At 35.1% G+C, this 22170-nt stretch overlaps 1 protein-coding gene across 3 annotated transcripts in view; it reads right to left on the minus strand.

Annotated features, from left to right (window-relative positions):
• Positions 1-22170, minus strand: part of LOC144969937 (ribose-phosphate pyrophosphokinase 1) — an 81346-nt gene that overhangs the window by 55750 nt on the left and 3426 nt on the right. For 2 of the 3 annotated variants that reach the window (XM_078909020.1, XM_078909021.1), the window contains exons 3-6: positions 21310-21429; positions 18487-18611; positions 15565-15738; positions 13493-13652 (exon numbers count right to left, since the gene is read on the minus strand). In XM_078909020.1, the coding sequence (XP_078765146.1) occupies positions 13493-13652; positions 15565-15738; positions 18487-18611; positions 21310-21429 (579 nt within the window). The remainder of the gene's footprint in view (positions 1-13492; positions 13653-15564; positions 15739-18486; positions 18612-21309; positions 21430-22170) is intronic. The other variant, XM_078909022.1, reaches the window with a different exon arrangement.

Below are 22170 nucleotides of genomic sequence, written 5' to 3' on the forward strand. Positions count from 1 at the left end.
GGCCCAACTAAAGGAAACACTCAAAATTTTTAACCAATCATTAATAAAATTTTTTGTAAACTAAAAAAATACAAGGGCAAAACAGAGAGATTTTTTACCAAAAAAAAAAAAAATCATCTCCCCAAAACTAATACATTCGACTTTTTCCCTCTCCAGCCAAGGACCCCCCGGCAAGGATCAGGACAAAACTAAGTAATCCCCATTCCACGAAAAAAAGCCCAGGAAACAATTGGAAAACGGGAAAGGGGGATAGAAGACATAGCATGAAACCTTTCCGGCCCACTATGGGGGGGCCGGGAAATTCCCACCAGGGCAAGCCTGCCCCATGTCCAGAAACTTTTGAGTTTTTAAAAACCCAAATTTCAAACGAACTTTTCCAAGCGTGTTGGTTCATTCACGGGAGGGTAGCAAAAAAATTACAATTACTATTTGGATAACTGAATGGATACAAATTTGATGTTTCACCCTTTTAAAAAACCCTGCTTTTTTAAAAATTTTAAATTTTTTGACCAATAAAAAACATGGGTTTAAAGACACTCAAAAGTCCCTCAGAAAACATAGCCAATTTTTCCCACTACAAGTATAAATTATGCCCTTTTTCCTCACACAATCAGGTTATTTTCCCTTTTCACTTACAATCCGGTTTTGTCTTTTCCCACAACAATCAGGGTTTTATGTCCCTTTTTCACTACAATCAGGGTTTAAAACCCCTTCCCCAAAAAAACAAGTCATTGTTATTTCCCTTCCCACTACAATTAAAGGGTCATGTCCCTTTTCACACAAGCCCTGCTTATGCCCCCTTCCCACAAACCAATTTAGGGTTATGCCCCTTCGCACTAAAAGTCATAGTTTGTCCCTTCCCACTACACAAACAAGTCATGGTTATGTCCCTTCTCACTACATGTCAGGTTTAAACCCCTTCTCACTAAAACAAGGTTTTTCCCCTTTTCCCCACTCCCAGTCAGGGGTTTATGTCCCTTTTCACTACAAGCCCAGGTTATTTTTTCCCCTTTCCCCAAATAACAATTCATGATTATGCCCCTTTTTCACTAAAAAAACATGTTATGTCCCTTCCCATTACAAGCCCGGGTTTTTTCCCTTCCCACTAAAAGTCATGTTAGGGTCCCTTCCCACTAAAAATGGTTTTTTTCAATTACCCCAAGTAAAAGAAACAGATGAAAAAAAATTTTTTTTCCCTGAGTTTTTTTTACAAATAATTTAAATAATCAAATTTCCAAGAAGTTTTTTTTTGTTTTGCTGATAAAGCCCAAGAAGTGGCCCAGATCTAAAAAACGTTAGAAAAACTTTTTTGTCCCCGTCCCAAAGTTTTTGCTATCCATTCAAGTTTTTTTTTTGTTTTTTAATCGTTTGATTTTTTTTTTCTTTTACCCTGGGCACATGAACAAAAAGAAAAGAAAAAGATTCTCCATTGTGCTCCTCCTGACTGCCTCACCAGTATCATTGAAAGTCCCCTGCCCTGGGGAAAAGGAAAAAAAAAAAAAAGTATCAATTTTTTTCAAACGAAAAAAAAATCAATAAAAATTGTATTAAATTTGTTCGGGTATGTGGTCAGTGGGTAATTTAAAACTCCCTTTCGATCCGGGAAAGGGCCTGGGCTTGAGCCTCGCGCCGCCATGTTGAGTCCTTTTGGGAAAAAGGGTCTTTACTCACATTCTCCCCACCGTTCCCCCGGTGTAAAATGAAATACCTGGCCGTTAACAGCAAATGTCCTTTTTTCAGAAAAATTGTCATATCGCTCACAAGGGGGGGCATGACCCCCCCTACATGTTAAATGTTGGGGTTGGGCCCAGGGGGCCCCTTTAAAGCGCTTTGACACCCTTTAGTGGATATTGCGCTATATAAAAACCTCAATTTTAAATTTTTTTATTTTTTTTTTAGTCCAAATTTTTTATATCTTCAACCTTCCCCACGGCAGAACAAAAAAAAAAATTTCAGTTCACTCCGATAACGCAACCCCCTGGGTTTTAAACAAAAAAAATTTTCCAAATTTAAACCCAAGTTTACTTTCCTGCCCACAATTTCAAAACTTTTTCACAAACCAGGGGAAAAATCAAAAACCCGTTGTTTTTGAACCCCTCGTTTTTAGTCTTTGTCAACCACCCAATGGGGCAAATTGAATTTAAAAAAAAAACCCTAAAAGGCAGCCTTGAATAGATTTTTTTTCAAGGGAAAAGCAGCTTTTTAGAAAAGCCGCATCTTATTTCAGATTTGGGTTTCCTTTTTAAATATTTTGTTCCCAACATTTTTTAAAGATTTAAAAGAGAATTTTGGGCCCCCATGATGGACAATACATAAGCTCTCACCAAACCCACTGGTTTACAAGCACAGATTGGGCAAAACCAAAAAAAGGGTATCACAATCACTCTCTCCCCCCAAAAGTCATTTTCTACCTGTTGTGTAAAACTATGCCTGCCCCCCCCCCCCCCCCCGCCCCCTATCTAATACTCACTGATGACGCACAAACCATATTGCAAAGCCCTACCCTATTTTTTTTTCTAATAGAGCGGGCCCACACGGGACATTAAACCCCGCCCACTCTCGATTCTTTAACCATTTTTACATGAACCATTTTAGGGTGAAGTTTAATAATGGAATTTTGTTTAAATTTTTTTGAATTTTCCTCTTTTTGGGGGTCGAAAATTTTTTGCGGGTTTAAACCCAAAATTTTTTGCAATTAACCAGTGACTTTTTTAAAAAATTTAAATTTCCCAAATTTTTTGGGGGAAAAATTGCCAAAATTTAAACCAAATTCGATTATCCGGAGTGACTGAAAAAGGAAAAAAGTAGTCCTTCAGAGCCATAAGGCCCATGTCTATCCCAGTTTCTATAGCTTGGGGAAAAAGACAATTAAACCCAAATTTCCCTTTCTAAACCCTTTTGGAAAAGGACCCCTACATCTACACAAGTCCAAATTGTTCCGATAGTTTTAGGACCAGTTTTTATCGTCATTACAGGGGAAATGATTTTACGACGATAACCCCCAAATTCTAGCAAATAGAAAAAATGCTGATGGTGACAAAAGGTGAAAAAAAATAAAACTTTGAACAATTTTCCATAAACCCCATTTTTAAAAACCCGGGTTACCCCCATTTAAAATGCGTAAAACCCATTTTAAAAAAAGCGCAAATCCCCCCTTTTTAACTGCGTAAAAAACCGCTTTTAAAACCCCCAAATTGTTGCATTCCGTAGATCCACTTTTTTTCCTTGTTGTGGGAGCAAATTTTTGCAAAACTGTGGCTTCCCCGCATAAATTTTTAAAAAATTTTTTTAAAGGGACAAGTAATGTTTTTTTAAAATTCCAAAAAATTAAATTAAAGAAAGAAACTTTTTTCTTGTTTCTTTAATTTTAAAAACTACAACCTGTGTGATATTTGAAAATTTTAAAAATATTTCGTTCTTTCCCATTCCTAGTGTTTTGTAGCAATGACTATCCCCACAAAAACTTTGGGCCTCCTTTTTTGCTCACAAGTGCTCAAATTCGCGAAAAAAATAAAGGACCCAAAACCGTTCCGTACATGCTATTTAAAAAAAAAAATTACGAAGCTGTTTTTTTTCGTTTAATTTGAAATGAAAGTTGGCACACAGAAAAGAAAGGGCATTTTAAGGGTTATGTCAAGGGGACACAACTTTGTACGATTACCAGAAAGGGTTTAAAAAAAGATTTTTAAAATAAAAAAAAAAAAAAAAAAAATTTTTTTGAAAAAAAAAATTATTTTTTATAAAAAAAATTTAAAAAAAAATTAAAAAAAAAAAAAAAAAAAAAAAATTTAAAATTTAAAAATTTTTGGAAAAAAAAAAAAAAAAATAAAAAAAAATTTTAAAAAAAATTTAAAAAAAAAAAAAAATTTAAAAAAAATTATAAAATAAAAAAATTTTACCCAAAAAAAAAAAAAAAATAAAAAAAAAAAAAAATAAAAAAAAAACTAAAAAAAAATTTTTAAAAAAATTTAAAAAATAAAAAAAAAAAAAAAGGGTAAAAAAAAAAAATTTTTAATTTTTTAAAATTTAAACTTAAAAAAAAAAAAAAAAAAAAAAAATTTTAAAAAAAAAAAATTAATAAAAAATTAAAAAAATAAAAAAAAAAAAAAAATAAAAATTTTAAAAAAAACAAAAAAAAAATTTAAAAAAATAAAAATTTTCCAAAAAAAAAAACAAAAAAAAAATTTAAAAAAAAAAATTTTTTTGGGTAAAAAAAGGGGAAAAAAAAAAAAAACCTTTTAAAAAAATTAAAAAAAAATTTTTAAAAAAAAAAAAAAAAAAAAAAAAAAAATAATAAAAATTAAAAAAAAATTTCTTAATTTTTTTTAAAAAAAAAAAAAAAAAAAAAAAAAATTCAAAAAAAAAAAAAAAAAAAAAAAAATTTTAAAAAAAAAATTAAAAAATTTTTTTTCCAAAAAAAAAGTATTTTAGAAAAAAAATTAAAAAAAAAAAAAAAAAAAATAAAAAAATTAAAAAAAAAAACAAAAAAAAAAAAAAAAAACCCTTTTTTTTTTTATACAAACAAAAAATAAAAGGGAAAAATTTTTCTGGATTTTCAAAATATTTTCTTTTTTTTAAATTTTTGGGGGGGAAAAAAAATTTTTAAATTTTCCCCCATTCCACAAAACAAACCCAACAAACCAGAATAAAAATGGAGAAAAGCTCCCCATAATTCCCAAATTTTTTTTTTTCGAGGAATCCCTCCAAATAAATGACCAAACCTTTGGAAAAGAAAAAAACTTTTTTTTATATTAAGGGTTCCCAAAAAAAAAAGGAATTTTTAAAAACCCGTTTAAAAATAGGTAAAATTTGAAAAAATAATTTTAAAAAAATAAAAAACAAAAATTTAATTGTCCCCTTGGCCTTTTTTTGGGGGATGACGAAAAAATTGGGAAAAAATTGGTTTTTCAAAGTTTTTCATGGAGCATTCCCAGTGGTTCCCAATTTAGACGGGGCGCAAAAAAACTGCAAAAAAACGCCAATTTAAATAGGGAGCAAGCAATTGTAAGCCACAAATCCCGGGAAAAATGAATTTAAAAAAATGAAAGGGGCTAATTTCAACTGTTCATCCTTGGGAAAGGGGACTTTCCACAACCCCCATACCTTTTTTAATGAGAACCGGGTTTAGGCGTGAGGATATTGAAGACTTACAAAACGCCCCCCAGGGTTTTGGAAGTCAAAAAGGGGAAAAAGGGGAAATTTACTTCTTATAGGAATACCCCCTAAATGTGCTAAAACGTTTTTGGGGGGGCCTGACCAACAAAAAAGGTAAATTAGAACGGAAAGCCCCGTTGGCAAATTTTTAAAATTTTATTTTGACAAGAAAAATTATTAAAAGGCCAGGCTTTTGTTGCCCGAAAAATGAAGAATGAGATAAAGACCCTTTTCCCAAGGACTCAATGTGTGCCGGGGGACCGAACCCGGGGAAAAGGCTCTTTCTACATTTTCCCTACTGGGGTTAAAATTTTAGTACCTGGCCCCCTTAACACATTTTCTTTTTTTTAACAAATTGTATTACGCTAACAGCTCATTTTCTTTTGCGTGTTAAGGTTTGCTGTTTTCGGGACCCTTTTCAAGTGCTTTGAATTTTTATAATTTCACTGAAAAAAAACTAAAGGGTTTTGGGTTTTTTTAAAAAATTTTTTTCTGCGTTCCTGAAAAAAAAACAAAAAAATTTTTTTCCCAAAGGATCAAAAATGGCAAGGAGCTCAAACTGGGGATTTTTAAAATCCCCAAAGCATGTCTCCAAAAAACCCCAAGCAAGGGCTCTGCTGGGGGGAAAAAAACCAATTGGCTGGTAAATCCAGGGGGAAAACAAAAAATGTTAATTTTTCCCCTTTGGGGTTTTTATTCAATGCCCCAAAAACATTGTTTTTGGGGCATCATTTTAAAACACCAAAAAGCCCCAAACCCCCCCCCCCCCCCCCCCCCCCCCCCAAAAAAAAAAACTTCTTAAAAATATTAAAAACCAACTTTTGCCAAAAATTTTCCCAAAATGACCCCCACCCTTTTTTTTGGGTTCCACAAATTTTACCAAGCAAAACGCGACGAAACATCGGAAATCCCCCCCCGCTTTACCCCTAATTTTCTATTTGCTTTAAAATTAAACGGGGGGAAAAAAAAAAAAAAAAAAAAAAGGGGGGAGTCAGTACAAAAAGGGAGGAGAGGGGGGGAAAATTGTAGTTTTAGTTGTTTTTAAAAAAAGAAAAATAAACAAAAACGGGGGCGTAGCTACACATAAAGCGTATTTAAAAATTTTTTTAGAAAGGATTAACCTAAATTTGTCTCAAAGTGAAAGACTGATAGGGGACGATGCAAACCCCAAAAGAAAAAAAAAAAACAAAACAAAAAAAAAAAAAAACACAAAAAACACACAAATTAAATGGAATTAAAAAAGTAAGAAAACAACACACAAAAATATAAATAAATAATGCAAAATATAATGGTGATATTACTAATAAAATAATAATAATAATAATAATAAAAAAAGTGTGATCATTTCCAAAACAATGGCTACATGAATCAGCGTCGACATCTAGTTTCAGTGAATTTGTTTTGTTAAAATCCTCATTGAATGAAATGGTGGTTGTTGCCTTCATACTTCTATTCTGCATCTTTTTGGTGTTGTTTTTTTTTTAAACAGCCAGAGACATGATCATTTTACTGTCTACCTAAAGATCGATATCAAGCAATAAACTTTACACATAGGCTTGCATGATCTTATTCATTGTATCCCATACTGATGGTTTGGGTGTGGATAAAAACACTGCCTAAACCCAGCTGGCGAACAACAAATGTTACAACTCACAAGCAGGGACGTAAAGCCCAACAGGTCATATCGTCTGTTAGAGAGAACACCTGGTTCACCAATCATTTCAGTTAAACTATTGTCCAATAACATACCAGGACTGTAAACTGTCATTGAAGTCTAGTCCCGGTGACGACAGTTTTTCTCAGTTACTGATACCGGTACTGGGAATTCCCAGTATTATAATAAAAATATTAAGTTTACATATATAGCACTCAACTTCTTCATAAGTGCTCAGCGAGGCTTTCAACACATACGTTGACAAAAAACGCTTCCCCACAATCACCCACTATCATCTTAAGGCACTTCCCACAATCACCCACTATCATCTTAAGGCACTTCCCACATTCACCCACTATCTTCTAAGGCACTTCCCACAATCATCCACTATCATCTTAAGGCACTTCCCACTATCATCTTAAGGCACTTCCCACAATCATCCACTATCATCTTAAGGCACTTCCCACATTCACCCACTATCACTTAAGGCACTTCCCACATTCACCCACTATCATCTTAAGGCACTTCCCACATTCACCCACTATCTTCTTAAGGCACTTCCCACAATCACCCACTATCATCTTAAGGCACTTCCCCCATTCACCCACTATCATCTTAAGGCACTTCCCACATTCACCCACTATCATCTTAAGGCACTTCCCACATTCACCCACTATCATCTTAAGGCACTTCCCACAATCATTCCACTATCATCTTAAGGCACTCCCACATTCACCCACTATCTTCTTAAGGCACTTCCCACAATCACCCACTATCATCTTAAGGCACTTCCCACAATCACCCACTATCATCTTAAGGCACTTCCCACAAATCATCCACTATCATCTTAAGGCACTTCCCACAATCATCCACTATCATCTTAAGGCACTTCCCACAATCATCCACTATCATCTTAAGGCACTTCCCACATTCACCCACTATCATCTTTAAGGCACTTCCCACTTCACCCACTATCATCTTAAGGCACTTCCCACATTCCACCCACTATCATCTTAAGGCACTTCCCACATTCACCCACTATCAATCTTAGGCACTTCCCACATTCACCCACTATCTTCTTAAGGCACTTCCCACAATCACCCACTATCATCTTAAGGCACTTCCCACATTCACCCACTATCTTCTTAAGGCACTTCCCACAATCACCCACTATCATCTTAAGGCACTTCCCACAATCACCCACTATCATCTTAGCACTTCCCCACAATCATCCACTATCATCTTAAGGCACTTCCCACAATCATCCACTATCATCTTAAGCACTTCCCACTATATCTTAAGGCACTTCCCCCAATCATCCACTATATCTTAAGGCACTTCCCACATTCACCCACTATCATCTTAAGGCACTTCCCACATTCACCCACTATCATCTTAAGGCACTTTCCCACATTCACCACTATCATCTTAAGGCACTTCCCACATTCACCCACTATCATCTTAAGGCACTTCCCACATTCACCCACTATCTTCTTAAGGCACTTCCCACAATCACCCACTATCATCTTATGGCACTTCCCCAATCACCCACTATCATCTTAAGGCACTTCCCACAATCATCCACTATCATCTTAAGGCACTTCCCACAATCATCCACTATCATCTTAAGGCACTTCCCACAATCACCCACTATCATCTTAAAAGGCACTTCCCACATTCACCCACTATCATCTTATGGCACTTCCCACATTCACCCACTATCATCTTAAGGCAACTTCCCACATTCACCCACTATCATCTTAAGGCACTTCCCAAATCACCACTATCATCTTAAGGTACTTCCACAACCATCCTATATCTCTTAAGGGGACTTCCACAATCACCCACTTCATCTTAAGGCACTTCCCACAATCATCCACTATCATCTTAAGGCAATCTTTTGACAGGAGACAATTTTTTCATACTAATTTAAATAGAACTAAATTTTTTTATTTTTTTTTTTAAATAAAAAACCCCCAATAAAACAGCAAAAAAACGTGGTTTAATTTAAATGAAATCTTCATACAGATTACATCTGTATCACTGGTTAGTTCCCTTGCTAAAATTGGTCAGCTAGCACGCTTGATATTTCAGCAATGAGTCTCATGGCTCCAAAGGACCACATATCATGTAGTGTCACCATCCTCAATGCACTTCCCAATGCTAAATTCAATTTGCCATATAGGCCAAATGAACAAATTTTATATTTCATATCTTACACTTTTAGACATCCATTTCTAATCTGGCGCTCTTACAACACCCATCAGGCCTTTCGGTAGGTACCTACTCATTCGCACTTGTGTCAAGAGGGATGGTTGTGTGAGTTTAAGTGCTTTACCCAAAGTCACAATCCCAGGGCTACAGTTTTGCAATCACCACTTTCCACTCAGACGCTGACGTTCCCAAAATTGTGAGACGTTCTCAAAATTGTGAGACGAGACAAAATGTACCAGAAAATGCAATGAAGAACCATTCACTACTAGCAGATTTATTCTCTCCAAATCACCCATCACTGTAATGTTATGTTAAAAGCTAGACAACATGCTGGAAAGATGATGATGATGATGATGATGATGAGATGATGATGATGATACCCACCTATACAACCAATCAGACAGCAGGGGTGCCAGGCAGTTGGGAAAAGTTTTGGCAGACTACGGGTCAGTCTGAACTACGAAAAAAAGAGAGAGCTGGTACTACAAAAAAAGGGCATGCGATGCGATGACAATGAACCATCGGAAAGATTTGGTTTGAAAAACCGCCAGCAAATGAAATATTTGCCACGCCTGGAACAAAAGAGGTTAATTTAGCATAGGAAGGGAAAGGTTTATATAGATATACTGCGTAATACAGCGTAAATATATACATATCAGACATGCCAAATTGAAAACTTCAAATTTAGTAATTTTAATGTCAATTTTTAGTAATTTGACAAGGAAATTCGTAATTTTTGAAATTGTGTATGAACAACCACAATTTTATTATCATTATATATAGTAGTAGTAGTAGTATAGTATAGTAGTAGTAGTTAGTAGTAGTAGTAGTAGTAGTATAGTAGTAGTATAATAGTATATTTTTAGTTTTTAAGGGTTTTACGGAGCTTGCACCACATTAAGGTCATATCAGCGGCAGTAAAAAGGAAGAAAATGGGATAGTAAAAAGTTCTAGAATTACAATTAAAGCACCCAAGAAAAAGTAGGACAAAGGGGAATTGGTTCAAATAGGGATCAGATGTAGATTCCAAGAGCACACCGTCAAAGTAGGTACTTAGTTTGAGATCACCTAAAAGTCTCATCCAGACACAAGCACAGGTCACAACTAAGAGGAATACACTCAAATGTTTACAAATCATATAATATAATATGAAAACTAAACATAATACAATGCATAACAGAGAGATGATTTACAAAGAAAAAAATATCATCTCCCAAAACTATAACTATACATTCAACTGTTTCCCTCCCAGCCAAGGACTCCGGCCAGGGTCAGGACAAAACTAAGTGATCTTATACTAAGACAAAGACAGGAAACAATTGGAAAACGGGTATGGGGGGATAGAAGACACAGCATGTACCTCCCTGCCCACTATGGGAGGTCAGGATCCCCACCCATGTAGTAGTAGTGTAGTAGTAGTAGTAGTAGTAGTAGTAGTAGTAGTAGTAGTAGTAGTAGTAGTAGTAGTAGTAGTAGTAGTAGTGTAGTAGTAGTAGGTAGTAGTAGTAGTAGTAGTAGTTGTTATTCTTCTTATCATTATTATTATTATTTTTATTATCATTTAAGCATTATTAAGAATTAAAAATTCGTAATTTTCCATAAAATTTCGTATTTGGCCATGAAATTTGTCTAAAATTAGTAAAATTATGAAAAATTCGTAAGATTTGGCATGTATGTATACATATAAATATATGGAATCATATATAAATAATTAATTTAAATATATACAATATTCTACATCTTATCATTTCATTGACCAGTCGTGAGAAACATTGTAAACAAAAATGTTAAAAAATAAAATCAGAGGAAATTCCCCTCGTCTTGTCTTTGAGGTCCATTACAACAGAAGATGTGTGTAACCCAGAGGTCTGATGCATCACAGCACCTCAAAAGTAAATAACAGAAGGCAAAGTGTTTTGCACAAATTTGTACAAATTTCCGATTCCATCAGTAGAAATGGCAGGTCAAGATGTTGCATTTTAAATTCTAAGTCTCAAGACTTCCCTGAGGTCTCAACGGAACCAGACCAGCCCAGAAAGAGGCCAGGGGGGAAGGAGGGAGTAATGCTTCCCTGGCTGCTGTCATTTCTTTCACAAAATTTGACAAAAGTGATGACAAAAGTCTTTTCCTGGACAGCATTTTTAAAAAAAAGATTATCAAACAGGAAACAAAAATTCAAAGTCTTGAATTTAACAGTACAAATTAAAACAAGCTTTAGAGACAACAAACAATTCAACACACAAACAAAAAGGAAAAGGAGGCATACGGATTTTGCCATTAAGCCAGTTTAAATAATATTGTTAAATTTGAGCGAAGGAATTGTATCATAAAGCATAGACATACAGATACATAAATATATAAATATAAAACTTGCCACCCTTGCGTCACGTCATTTTCACATGCTTGGATTAAAAGCAGAGATTGTTGTTACTCTCATACACCAATTTACATTATGAGTAAGATTTGTTTGGGTTTTTTTTTTTTTTTTTATGAGTTAAACAATAAAACATTCAGAGGAGAAGAGTTCAGGGTTAGAAGAGTTTAACGGGAACGAAGAAGAAGAAGAAGAAGAAGAAGAAGAAGAAGAAGAAGAAGAAGAAGAAGAAGAAGAAGAAGAAGAAGAAGAAGAAGAAGAAGAAGAAGAAGAAGAGTTTAATGTATATATTTTTATTTAACCATGGGTGCAAGCAACTGGACCTCAAAAAGCCTGCAAGTCTACTTATGACCAGACATATAATCTGAAAAAGCCTGCAAGATTCACGGACTTCACCTCGTCATTTGAAGTCTTGTTCTCAAGCATCTAGTCTTCATAATAGTAGTCCACAATTGTTGTATGTTTAATCCAAAGGTTGTAATGGAGTAATTTGTATAGTTTGTCACAAAATTTTTTTAAAAAATCAATCAAATCCAAATCGCAAAAAGCCGGCGACGTTTTTTTTCGGTAATCCAATCGGCCCGCAGGCCGGCTGTAGCCAGCACTCTTGCACCCATGTATTGTTATTTAACTGATAGAAATGGAAACAATTATGGCAGCAAAGAAAGAAGCCGGGAACAACGACAATTTTAAAATGCAATGCACTGTGCTGAAAATGTGTGATGAATAAATAAAAGAACCTAATAGAGGTGCATACCATTCTTTTTTTAAATTAAAAAAAACAAAAACAAAACAAGATTAAAGAAAAGAAAAGAAAACAAAAACAAAACAAAATGTCTTATTCTGTCTCAATCCCGAGACTGAGGATTAAGAGTGTTTGTGTCCTATTCATCCCTATAGAGTTATATTCCAACAAGACGTTAAACGAACATCTTTTTTTATTTTGCACGAGCAAATGAGGACCATAAGTTCCTCTTTAAGTCACGACAGTTTTGTGGCAACTCAAGTTGTGTCAATGTGATCAATTGATTCTTTCCTTTCTTATAATGGCCGCACTCTTGCGTGCACAATGCGTTACTGACACCAAAAGGCAGCCTTCAATAAAGAAAATGTGTCACAGTGCATGACAAAATCAGTCGGAAGGTGAAAATTTTGGATTTGTATTTGCTTGCATTTTCTGAAAGAATATGCTCACCAGAGCATTTTAACCTTTATCTGAAGTAAATAGGTTATTTTTTAATGAAGTTATGGCCAGATGTATGGGAAAGGTATCCAGCAACTTATCTCAAATTCATACTTTTTAAATTGACTAGCTGTAAAAAAATATTTAGAAGTGAAATTAAGCTTTGATATTTCCCGAAGGTGTACAAAAACAGTTGATTTAATCATTTATGACAAGAACTCATTTTTGATAAAAACTGACCTAACTAAACTGGGCAATATCTCAGTTCAAACCTTTTCACCATCCGACTGATTATGGCATTCACTCTAACAAATAATGCCCTGGGAGCATCTTGTATTTTATATCTATTTCTATCCCTGAGAAAGATTTATGCTTCCAGTTATATCTCCATTGTTAATACATAAAAATCCAATTGCTCAAAGCACGACTTATAAAAAGGAAATTCAAACGAGTTCATCTTTGAAGTGTCATAACATAGTTAGTGTAAAAGAAATGTTGGTTTCCCATCATTTTTCGAAACTCTAAATTTTTAATACTAAATTAAGTGCCCTATGTGGTCTTGTGATATGACACTCGCCTTCAGATCAGAAGGTCCTGGGATCAAGTCCCACTATTGGCGACACATAATTAAGCCACTGGAAAAGGCTCTTTACTCACATTCTTTCACCGCACTCAAAATTAAAATGAGGATTTAGCTGTGAAAGCATTGAATAAATTATTTTGGTGAAAACCCTCTTACCTGTATCTTTGTTTTGTTTGTTTTTAAGGGTTTTACGGCGCTTGCAACACATTAAGGTCATATCAGCGCCAGTAAAAAGGAAGAAAATGGGATAGTAAAAAGTTCTAGAATTACAATAAAGCATCCAAGAAAAGGGAAGACAAAGGGGAATTGGTTCAAATAAGAAACAGGTACCTGTATCTTTGGGGCTTCTTTCATTTTCTGTCCTTGGGGTATTGTGTTGGTGACGACGACTGCCTCAAACATGGAATTGTTGATTCTGGTAACGGCAGGTCCCGAGAAGATACCGTGAGTACAGATGGCATAGACCTTGATAGCACCTGCTTCTAAAAGTCTGGACAGGAAAAACAAAAGGAATAAATTAGTGGAAAAACAATTTCAATGAAACAAGATATGAAAGATAATTGAGCTGTATATAGCGAAATATCCACTAAATGTGCTCAAAGCGCTTTACAAGGGGTCCCTGGTCAACAGCAACATTTAACATGTAGGACGGACACGATGCCTGTTAGGCGATATTACAATAATTCGGACAAAGACAATGCTGTTAACGGTCAGGTACTCATTTTACACCTGAGTACGGTGAGAGAATGTGAGTAAAGAGCCTTTTCCAAGGACTCAATTATGCGCCGAGCGCGAGACTCGAACCCAGGACCTTCGAATCCGAAAGCGAGTGTCATACCACTAGACCACATAGCCGCACAGATCTGTGATAGATAAAATGCAAAGCACTTACAATGCCATTATCATGTGTCTTGTGATCTGCCTATGAAACATCAATATAAATCCATTATGACGGATTCTACATACCATAACGAAATAGCAAAATCAAAATATGATACCATGAATTATATAATCAGTCGGATGGTGAAAAAGTTTGAACCGAATTATTAATAAGTTTAGTTAGGAGGTCAATCTTGATCAAAAATGATTTCTTATCATAAAAGAATAAATCAACTCTTTTTGTATATCTTCGGGGAAATATCAAAGCTTAATTTCATTTCTAAATATTTTTTACAGACAGTCAAGCTGAAAAAGTATGAAATTTGAGAAAAGTTGCTGGATACCTTTTCCATACATCTGACCATAACTTCCTGAAAAATCACTCGATTTACTTCAAATAAAATTTTAAATGCTCTGGGAAGCATATTCTTTCAGAAAATGCAAAAAATTGCAAATCTAAAATATTTAAACTGATATTTTTCATTCTATTCTTTTTCCAATGTGATGCTTTTTTCTTGTTTGTATTTTTACAAGCAATCTACATAAGCAAGAAAATATGTTCTATTTTTTTTTTTACTTATACAGACAATATATGTTTGTTCGATGTCACTTATTCCTGGTTACGTCATTTACTATTTCCATGTCACGCTATTTAATTACCTAAAAAAGAATGTAAAAGGCTAATTCATGTTCCAAGACAAGCTCTCTGTAGAAAATGACTAAAAATCTGGGTTTTTTTTACAAGATAGATGCTATTTTCATTGTCAGTAGAGGAAAAAAAAAATAGATGTGGTGTTTCAATCATCCTGTTTTGTTGATAAAGGGGAAACCCAAAATGTTCATTTGATCTGTTTTTGTAATTAAATTGAAGCTTACATTCAACTTCACATTATTATTTACTACCAAAAATAAGTAAAATTAAGAAATTTAGTCTCCAATTAAAGAACTCCACGAGCATCTCCGAGACGATTAAAACTCATTGAAAATAAAAGTTGAAGCCAGTCCAGTGTATATTATTTTAAGGATTTTGAAGTGTTATTTAAGCATTGTGGGGGTAAATTGTTGATCTATACAGTTAACTATATAGCAACTTCTATTTTTATCTCCTAAAAATTATTATATTTTTTTTTTATTTTCAAATCGGCTGGCCTGCATTTATCCATTTTGAAATATTTTCAGTCAAAATAATAATAATAATAATAATAATAATCCTTATAATGATGATGATAATAATAATAATAATAATAATAATAATAATAATGATAATAATAATAATAATAATAATGATGATGATGATGATGATGATGATTAACGGTAGCACGTCTGACAAGTAATCAGAAGGTCTGAGGTTCGATCCCCAGTCGAGATCGACTAATATTTTGGGACAGATTTTTTTTCTTGCTTTGTCTGGCACCCGTTCATACACACTCTTTCCGTTCTTTACCTTACACTGGTGCCTGCTCCTTAATCTCTTAATTTGAGAACTTTGAAGCGTGGTCCAAATGAATAGAATATAAACTTACTTCTCAGCAGCATGGCAAATGGTGCCACACGTGTCGGCCATGTCATCTACCAGAATGGCTATCTTTTCCTTTACATCTCCCACCAAAACCATAGACGCCACTTCATTGGCTTTTTTCCTCTCTTTGTGAATGAGGGCAAAGTCCACGTTCAGACGGTCAGCAATGGCTGTTACCCTGTATTAAAATATGTAAAATTAAATATTATACCAGGGGTAATTTCAATTTTTTAAAAATAAATAAATAAAAAATTGAACTTTTATATAGCGCAATATCCACTTAATGTGCTCAAAGCGCTTTACAAGGAGGTCCCTGGTCAAAAGCAACATTTAACATGTAGGACGGGACATGGCGCCCGTTAGGCGATATTACAATTTTTAGGACAGAGACAACGCTGTTAGCGACAAGGTACTAATTTTACACCCGAGTACGGTGAGAGAATGTGAGTAAAGAGCCTTTTCCAAGGACTCAACTATGCGCCGAGCGAGGCTCGGACCCAGGACCTTCCGATCCGAAAGCCAGCGTCATACCACTAGACCACATAGCCGCACAATTTCAATCAATTTCCCTGAAAACCACTGTGGTAAAAGCAAAGGTCAATTAAATTCCCTGAACACACCCCCTCCTCCCCCTTCCTATGTGCAGCGATGTGGTCTAGTGATATGACACTCGCTTTCAGATCAGAAGCTCCAGGATTCGACCCTCGCTCAGCGGATAGTTGAGTCCTTGGAAAAAGCTCTTTACTCACATTCTCTCACCGAGTACATGGTCGTTAACAGCGTTGTCTCTGTCCAAAAAAAAATTGTATCACGTCCTACATGTTAAGTGTTGCTGTTGGACCCCTTGTAAAGCAATTTGAGCACGTTTAGTGGATATTGCGCTATATAGTAGTAGTAGTAGTAGTAGTAGTAGTAGTAGTAGTAGTAGTAGTAGTAGTAGGTAGTTGTAGTAATAGTAGTAGTAGTAGTAGTAAGTAGTAGTTTGTAGTAGTAGTAGTTGAGATAGTAATAGTAATAGTAGTAGTAGTAGTAGTAGTGATAGTATAGTAGGTAGTAGTTTGTAGTAGTAGTAGTAGTAGTATAGTATAGTAGTAGTAGTAGTAATAGTAATAGTAGTAGTAGTAGTAGTAGTAGTAGTAGTAGAGTAGTAGTAGTATGTAGTAATTAGTTGTAGTATATAGTAATAGTAATAGATAGTATAGTATGTAGTATAGTAAATAGAGTATAGTAGTAGTAGTAGTAGTAGTAGTAGTAGTAGTAGTAGTAGTAATAATAGTAATAGTAGTTAGTAGTAGTAGTAAATAGATAGTAGAGTAGTAGTAGTAGTAGTAGTAGATAGTAGTAGTAGTAGTGTAGTAGTGTAGTAATAGTAGTTGTAGTAATAGTATAGTATTAGAGTTGTAGTAGTAGTAGTAGTAGTAGTAGTAGTAGTAGAGTAGTAGTAGTAGTAGTAGTAGTAGTAGTAGTAGTAGTAGTATAGTAGTAGTAGTAGTAGTAAGTAGTAGTAGTAGTAGTAGTAGTTAGTGTAGAGTAAGAGTAGTTGTAGTAAAGTATGTAGAGTAATAGAGTAGAGTAGTAGTAGTAGTAGTAGTAGAGTAGTGAGAGTAGTAGTAGTAGTAGTATAGTAGTGAGAGTAGAGATAGTAGTAGAGTAATAGTTGTGGTATTGACATGGAGTCACAGCATGTAAAAAACAAAGAGAAGAGAGAGAGAAAGAGAAAGAGAGAGAGAGAGAGAGAGAGAGAGAGAGAGAGAGAGAGAGAGAGAGAGAGAGAGAGAGAGAGAGAGAGAGAGAGAGAGTGGGAGAGAGGCTGTCCATGTTGATGTTAATGATGGTCTAATCTTGTGGTGACTTGACATGGGGTCAGAGCACCCCAAGGAATTTATCAGAGGAGTCTCCCAACACAGTGTGGAGGCAAAATGACCACAAAAGGATATTACAATGGTCAGACTGTATGTCTGACAGGTGCCTAGGATTCTCAAAATGGCAGCCCCTGGATGAAAACCCGTCGTGGCAATGTCATTTTTTTTGCATTCGTAACTTTATTGAACCTTCAATTTACAACTTTTTTTACGACCATGGATGCAAATTTACGAGTATTTATTACCTTCATGACCAAGAGGTCAAATTTACGACTTTTTTACGATCTTGCTGGACACCATGATACATTAAATACAGTCAGAAAAATAAATAAATTTAAAAAATTGAGCTTTTATATATAGCGCAATATCCACTAAACATGCTCAAAGTGCTTTACAAGGAATCCCTGACCAACAGCAACACTTAACATGTAGGATGAGACATGACTGTTAGGCGGATATTACAATTTTTTCAGACAAACAACGCAGTTAATGGCCAGGTACTCGTTTTACCATACGGTGAGAAAATGAAAGTAAAAAGCCTTTTTCAAGGACTCAACTATGCGCAGAGCGAGGCTCGAACCCAGGACCTTCTGATCCAAAAGTAAGAGTCATACCACTAGACCACCTAGCCGCACAAATATAACTAGACATCAGTGTCTGTCAAAAAGCTGTGAAAAAAATATTTGCCTTGACAGTTTGTAAAACTAGCAAAGTTTTATTTTTTTCTAATACACTATATTTTTTTTCACAAGATCAAAAAAAAAAACAAAAAAAAAATCAAAGTAAAAAAAACCCAAAAAAACGAAACACGCAAACAAAAAGCATATTTTTACTGTTAAATCTTTACACATGTCACATATTAAATAATAGAACTGTCAGTATTTGATTTTTGTAAAAAAAAACAACAAAGAACCATCAATATTTTTTTTTCCGATGACTACAATGTTACTGGTGTGCATCTGTGTGAGTGTGTCTATGTCAATATTGTATTGTTATAAATGTGTAACCAAATGATAAATTGCCACTTTTTTTAGGACAATAAAGATATATTATTATTATTATACCTTTTGGCTCCACCTGCATCGGGCGACACAATCGTGCAATTTCTCCAGTCTTGAATGTTTTCTTTGATCCACTTCAAGACAGCTGGCTCTGCATACAAGTTGTCGACTGGGATATCAAAGAATCCCTGGATTGAGGTGAAATGAAAACAATGGAATTAATGATGAGAAAATAAATGACAAAACTTAATAATAATAATAATAATAATAATAATAATAATAATAATAATAATAATAAATCTTCATTGTTCAAAGGTTTATTTTTAGGCAATTGTCAATATAATCAGGGGTGAGAATGACTGGTCACAAAAAAGGAGGAAATTTTTCATCGTGAAGATCATGACCCATCCATGCGACCATAACCTATAAATTTGAATTTCACTCAAATTTACTGAGATGCGATCCAAAATTTGTCTTGCAGCAAGTTCTAACATGACTCGGTGGAATTTCAAAAGTTGAAAGTGTACTTACAACATTTGGTGGTTGTAGTAGGGATAATGATGTGGTGGCGGTTGTAGTAATAGCAGTGGTAGGGATGATATGGTAGTGATTGTAGTTGTAGTATGGATGATTGTGTGGTGGTGGTTGTAGTAGCTGTGGTGGGAATGATGATGTGGTGGTAGTTGTAGTAGTAGTGGTGGTAGGGATGATGTTGTGGTGGTTGTAGTAGCAGTGTTGGTAGGGATGATGGTTTGGTGGTGGTTGTAGTAGTGGTGGTGGTAGGGATGATGTTGTGGTGGTTGTAGTAGTAGTGGTGGTAGGGATGATGTTGTGGTGGTTGTAGTAGTAGTGGTGGTAGGGATGATGGTTTGGTGGTTGTAGTAGTAGTGGTGGTGGGGATGATGTTGTTGTGGTTGTAGTAGTAGTGGTGGTAGGGATGATGTTGTGGTGGTTGTAGTAGTAGTGGTAGTAGGGATGATGGTTTGGTGGTTGTAGTAGTAGTGGTCGTAGGAATGATGATGTGGTGGTTGTAGTAAGTGGTGGTGGTAGGGATGATGTTGTGGTGGTTGTAGTAGTAGTGGTGGTAGGGATGATGGTTTGGTGGTTGTAGTAGTAGTGGTGGTAGGGATGATGTTGTGGTGGTTGTAGTAGTAGTGGTGGTAGGGATGATGGTTTGGTGGTTGTAGTAGTAGTGGTGGTAGGGATGATGTTGTGGTGGTTGTAGTAGTAGTGGTTGTAGGGATGATGGTTTGGTGGTTGTAGTAGTAGTGGTGGTAGGGATGATGATGTAGTGGTGGTTGAAGTAGTAGTGGTGGTGGGGATGATGATATGATGGTGGTTGTAGTAGTGGTAGTAGGGTTGATGATGTGGTGGTAGTTGTAGTAGTAGTGGTGGTAGGGATGATGTGGTGCTATTTGTAGTAGTAGTGGTGGTAGGGATGATGATGTGGTGGTGATTGTCATAGTAGTGGTGGTAGAGATGTTGATGTAGTGGTTTTGGTGAGTGTTTTTTTATTCAGTGATGATAATAGCAATTGTCAAAAAGGAGGAACATTTCTCGGTCTATCGATTAAACACAAGCAAAGAAACCTAGTAGTTAGTCAGCTTATAAATACAACCCAAGAATCTCTCAAATTTAAAGCAGAGAGATTTAAAAGGCAATGGGTACCTACAACAGGGGAAAAAAATCCAGACCCATTTGTCCCTCCCCTTCCCTTCCAACCATCAACTAACTAATCAAAGAACACTACTGGTCTTCTGTGTCAATTGTGACATCTGGTGCCATACTGTCTGGCCCAACGTCATAAAAACGGGACCGTCACTAAATTTCACGAGACTGAGCACAGGTGTCAAAATATGACATATGACATGGTGATTTTGTGGTTTTGAGGTAAATGTTTGACAAGGCAAATTTGAAAAAGGAGGAAATGTGATGGGATGGGCGGAGATAAACTACCATTTAGGCGGAAATCCGCCTTTAGGCGGAAGATTCTCAGCCCTGTATAATTCATACATGAATATAGATAGAATTTACAATTAACCAAAACAGATAACACTAATAAATAGAGCAAAGCAAACAAAAAAAATATGGACGAAAATAAAATAAATAAATTCATACATTAATTAATTTTAAAAAACCCTCACTTGACTAAGTGGCCAACATATATAACTATAACACAAGCATTTCATATTTCAAGAAAAATCAAATCAAATGATTATACTAGACAATAAATCATCAATTAAAAACAAAATACTAAAATTCTCTTTATTCATCCACAAGAGAGCAATTTGTCCTTATGGTCTATTCCAAGGGAAGACTGGAATAACCTAGGCATCCGACACAGTGCGGCACCACAAAGTTAGCTAGGGTGAGGTGACCTCCTCAAGGCCACACTTCGTAGTTACACAGCAAAGACTATAACTATAATGTTGTGCCACACAGCTCCCCAATACAAGCCACTGACAGTTAATAACTATGGCTATGGGGGAAATCCTGTGAAAATGATAAATATAAATTTTTAAAATCCTAAAATTTATAATTTTCACCCTTGTTATTTAGAAATTCTCGCTTTAAAATGCGATATCATTGAAGGCTAAAACATCTAAATTGTTTTGTTTTTAAAAAATCTATAATTTAACTTTAAATTCAGAACGGATTTGGTGAAAAAACCCCCTGAATCTTGTCAAATTTGATTTCCCCCAAAATCTGTCAAACAGACTCAACCTCCATTATTAGTGGCCGATCTGGACATTTACATATCTCATCGTTGACCGTAGACTCTAAAATAAATAATCAAACAGCCTTCTCCCGAGGAGAGTGCAAATTGGAATGCACATTGTAATAATACAATCAACCATGGCAGTTTGTAATTTACTGGTAACAAACCTGTATTTGTGAAGCATGTAAGTCCATGGTGATGATGTGATCGGCCCCGGCCACTGAGAGCATGTTGGCCACAAGTTTGGCAGAAATTGGAGCTCGACTCTGAGAATTTAGAGAAGAACACTTTGTTTTTAAAAAAAAAAAAAGATTAAAAACAAATTATAATTTAGAAACTAAACCATTTTTGTACAGTTCTTCACACAGTCAAAGAACTACACTAGAAATGATTTTGCAAAGAGTCATAAAAAATTGTGAAAATCGTCACCAGTCTTGATGACATAATTTGAGATATGCAAGACTGCCTGAATCCCTAAGAAATATAATCAATTGAGTATCATGATCTTCCTCTTTAGGTCTGTCAAAGAACTTTGAGAGAATCCCAAACAAAAAGGAGAATAAAATCTACCTACAGCAATTTGTCCAAAATTTCAGAATTAGGTCCACCGACTTTTTATACGACCATCGATCAAAACTGAGACTAAATTCTGACTTCCCTGGATGTGATGTTGAGGTTGATTCTCAATTCATGACTTTGTATTATTGTGATGTATGAGTTTGACACTCACCTTCAGACCAGTAGGTGCCTGGTTCGAGTTCCAATTTTAGCAGCACAAAGTCGATTCCTTGGAAAGCTAACATTAAAATGAGTACCTTTCCAGTAACAGCATTGGCTCAGTCAAGAAAAAAATTATAATATAGCTGTCCCGTCTTTTACACGTTGTATGTTGCTATTGGCTTGGGACCCTTATTACAGCACTTTGACTTTGGGCACATTTGGCGGATATTGTTCTGTACTATAATATTAATATCTATATATAATTTATAAAAGTCTGGGGGTTTTATTTGTTTTTAAATACAGTACAG

Source organism: Berghia stephanieae, chromosome 4 (assembly GCF_034508935.2).
Source record: "Berghia stephanieae isolate SIO BIC M18660-M18661 chromosome 4, UCSD_Bste_1.3, whole genome shotgun sequence".
NCBI lineage: Eukaryota > Metazoa > Mollusca > Gastropoda > Nudibranchia > Aeolidiidae > Berghia > Berghia stephanieae.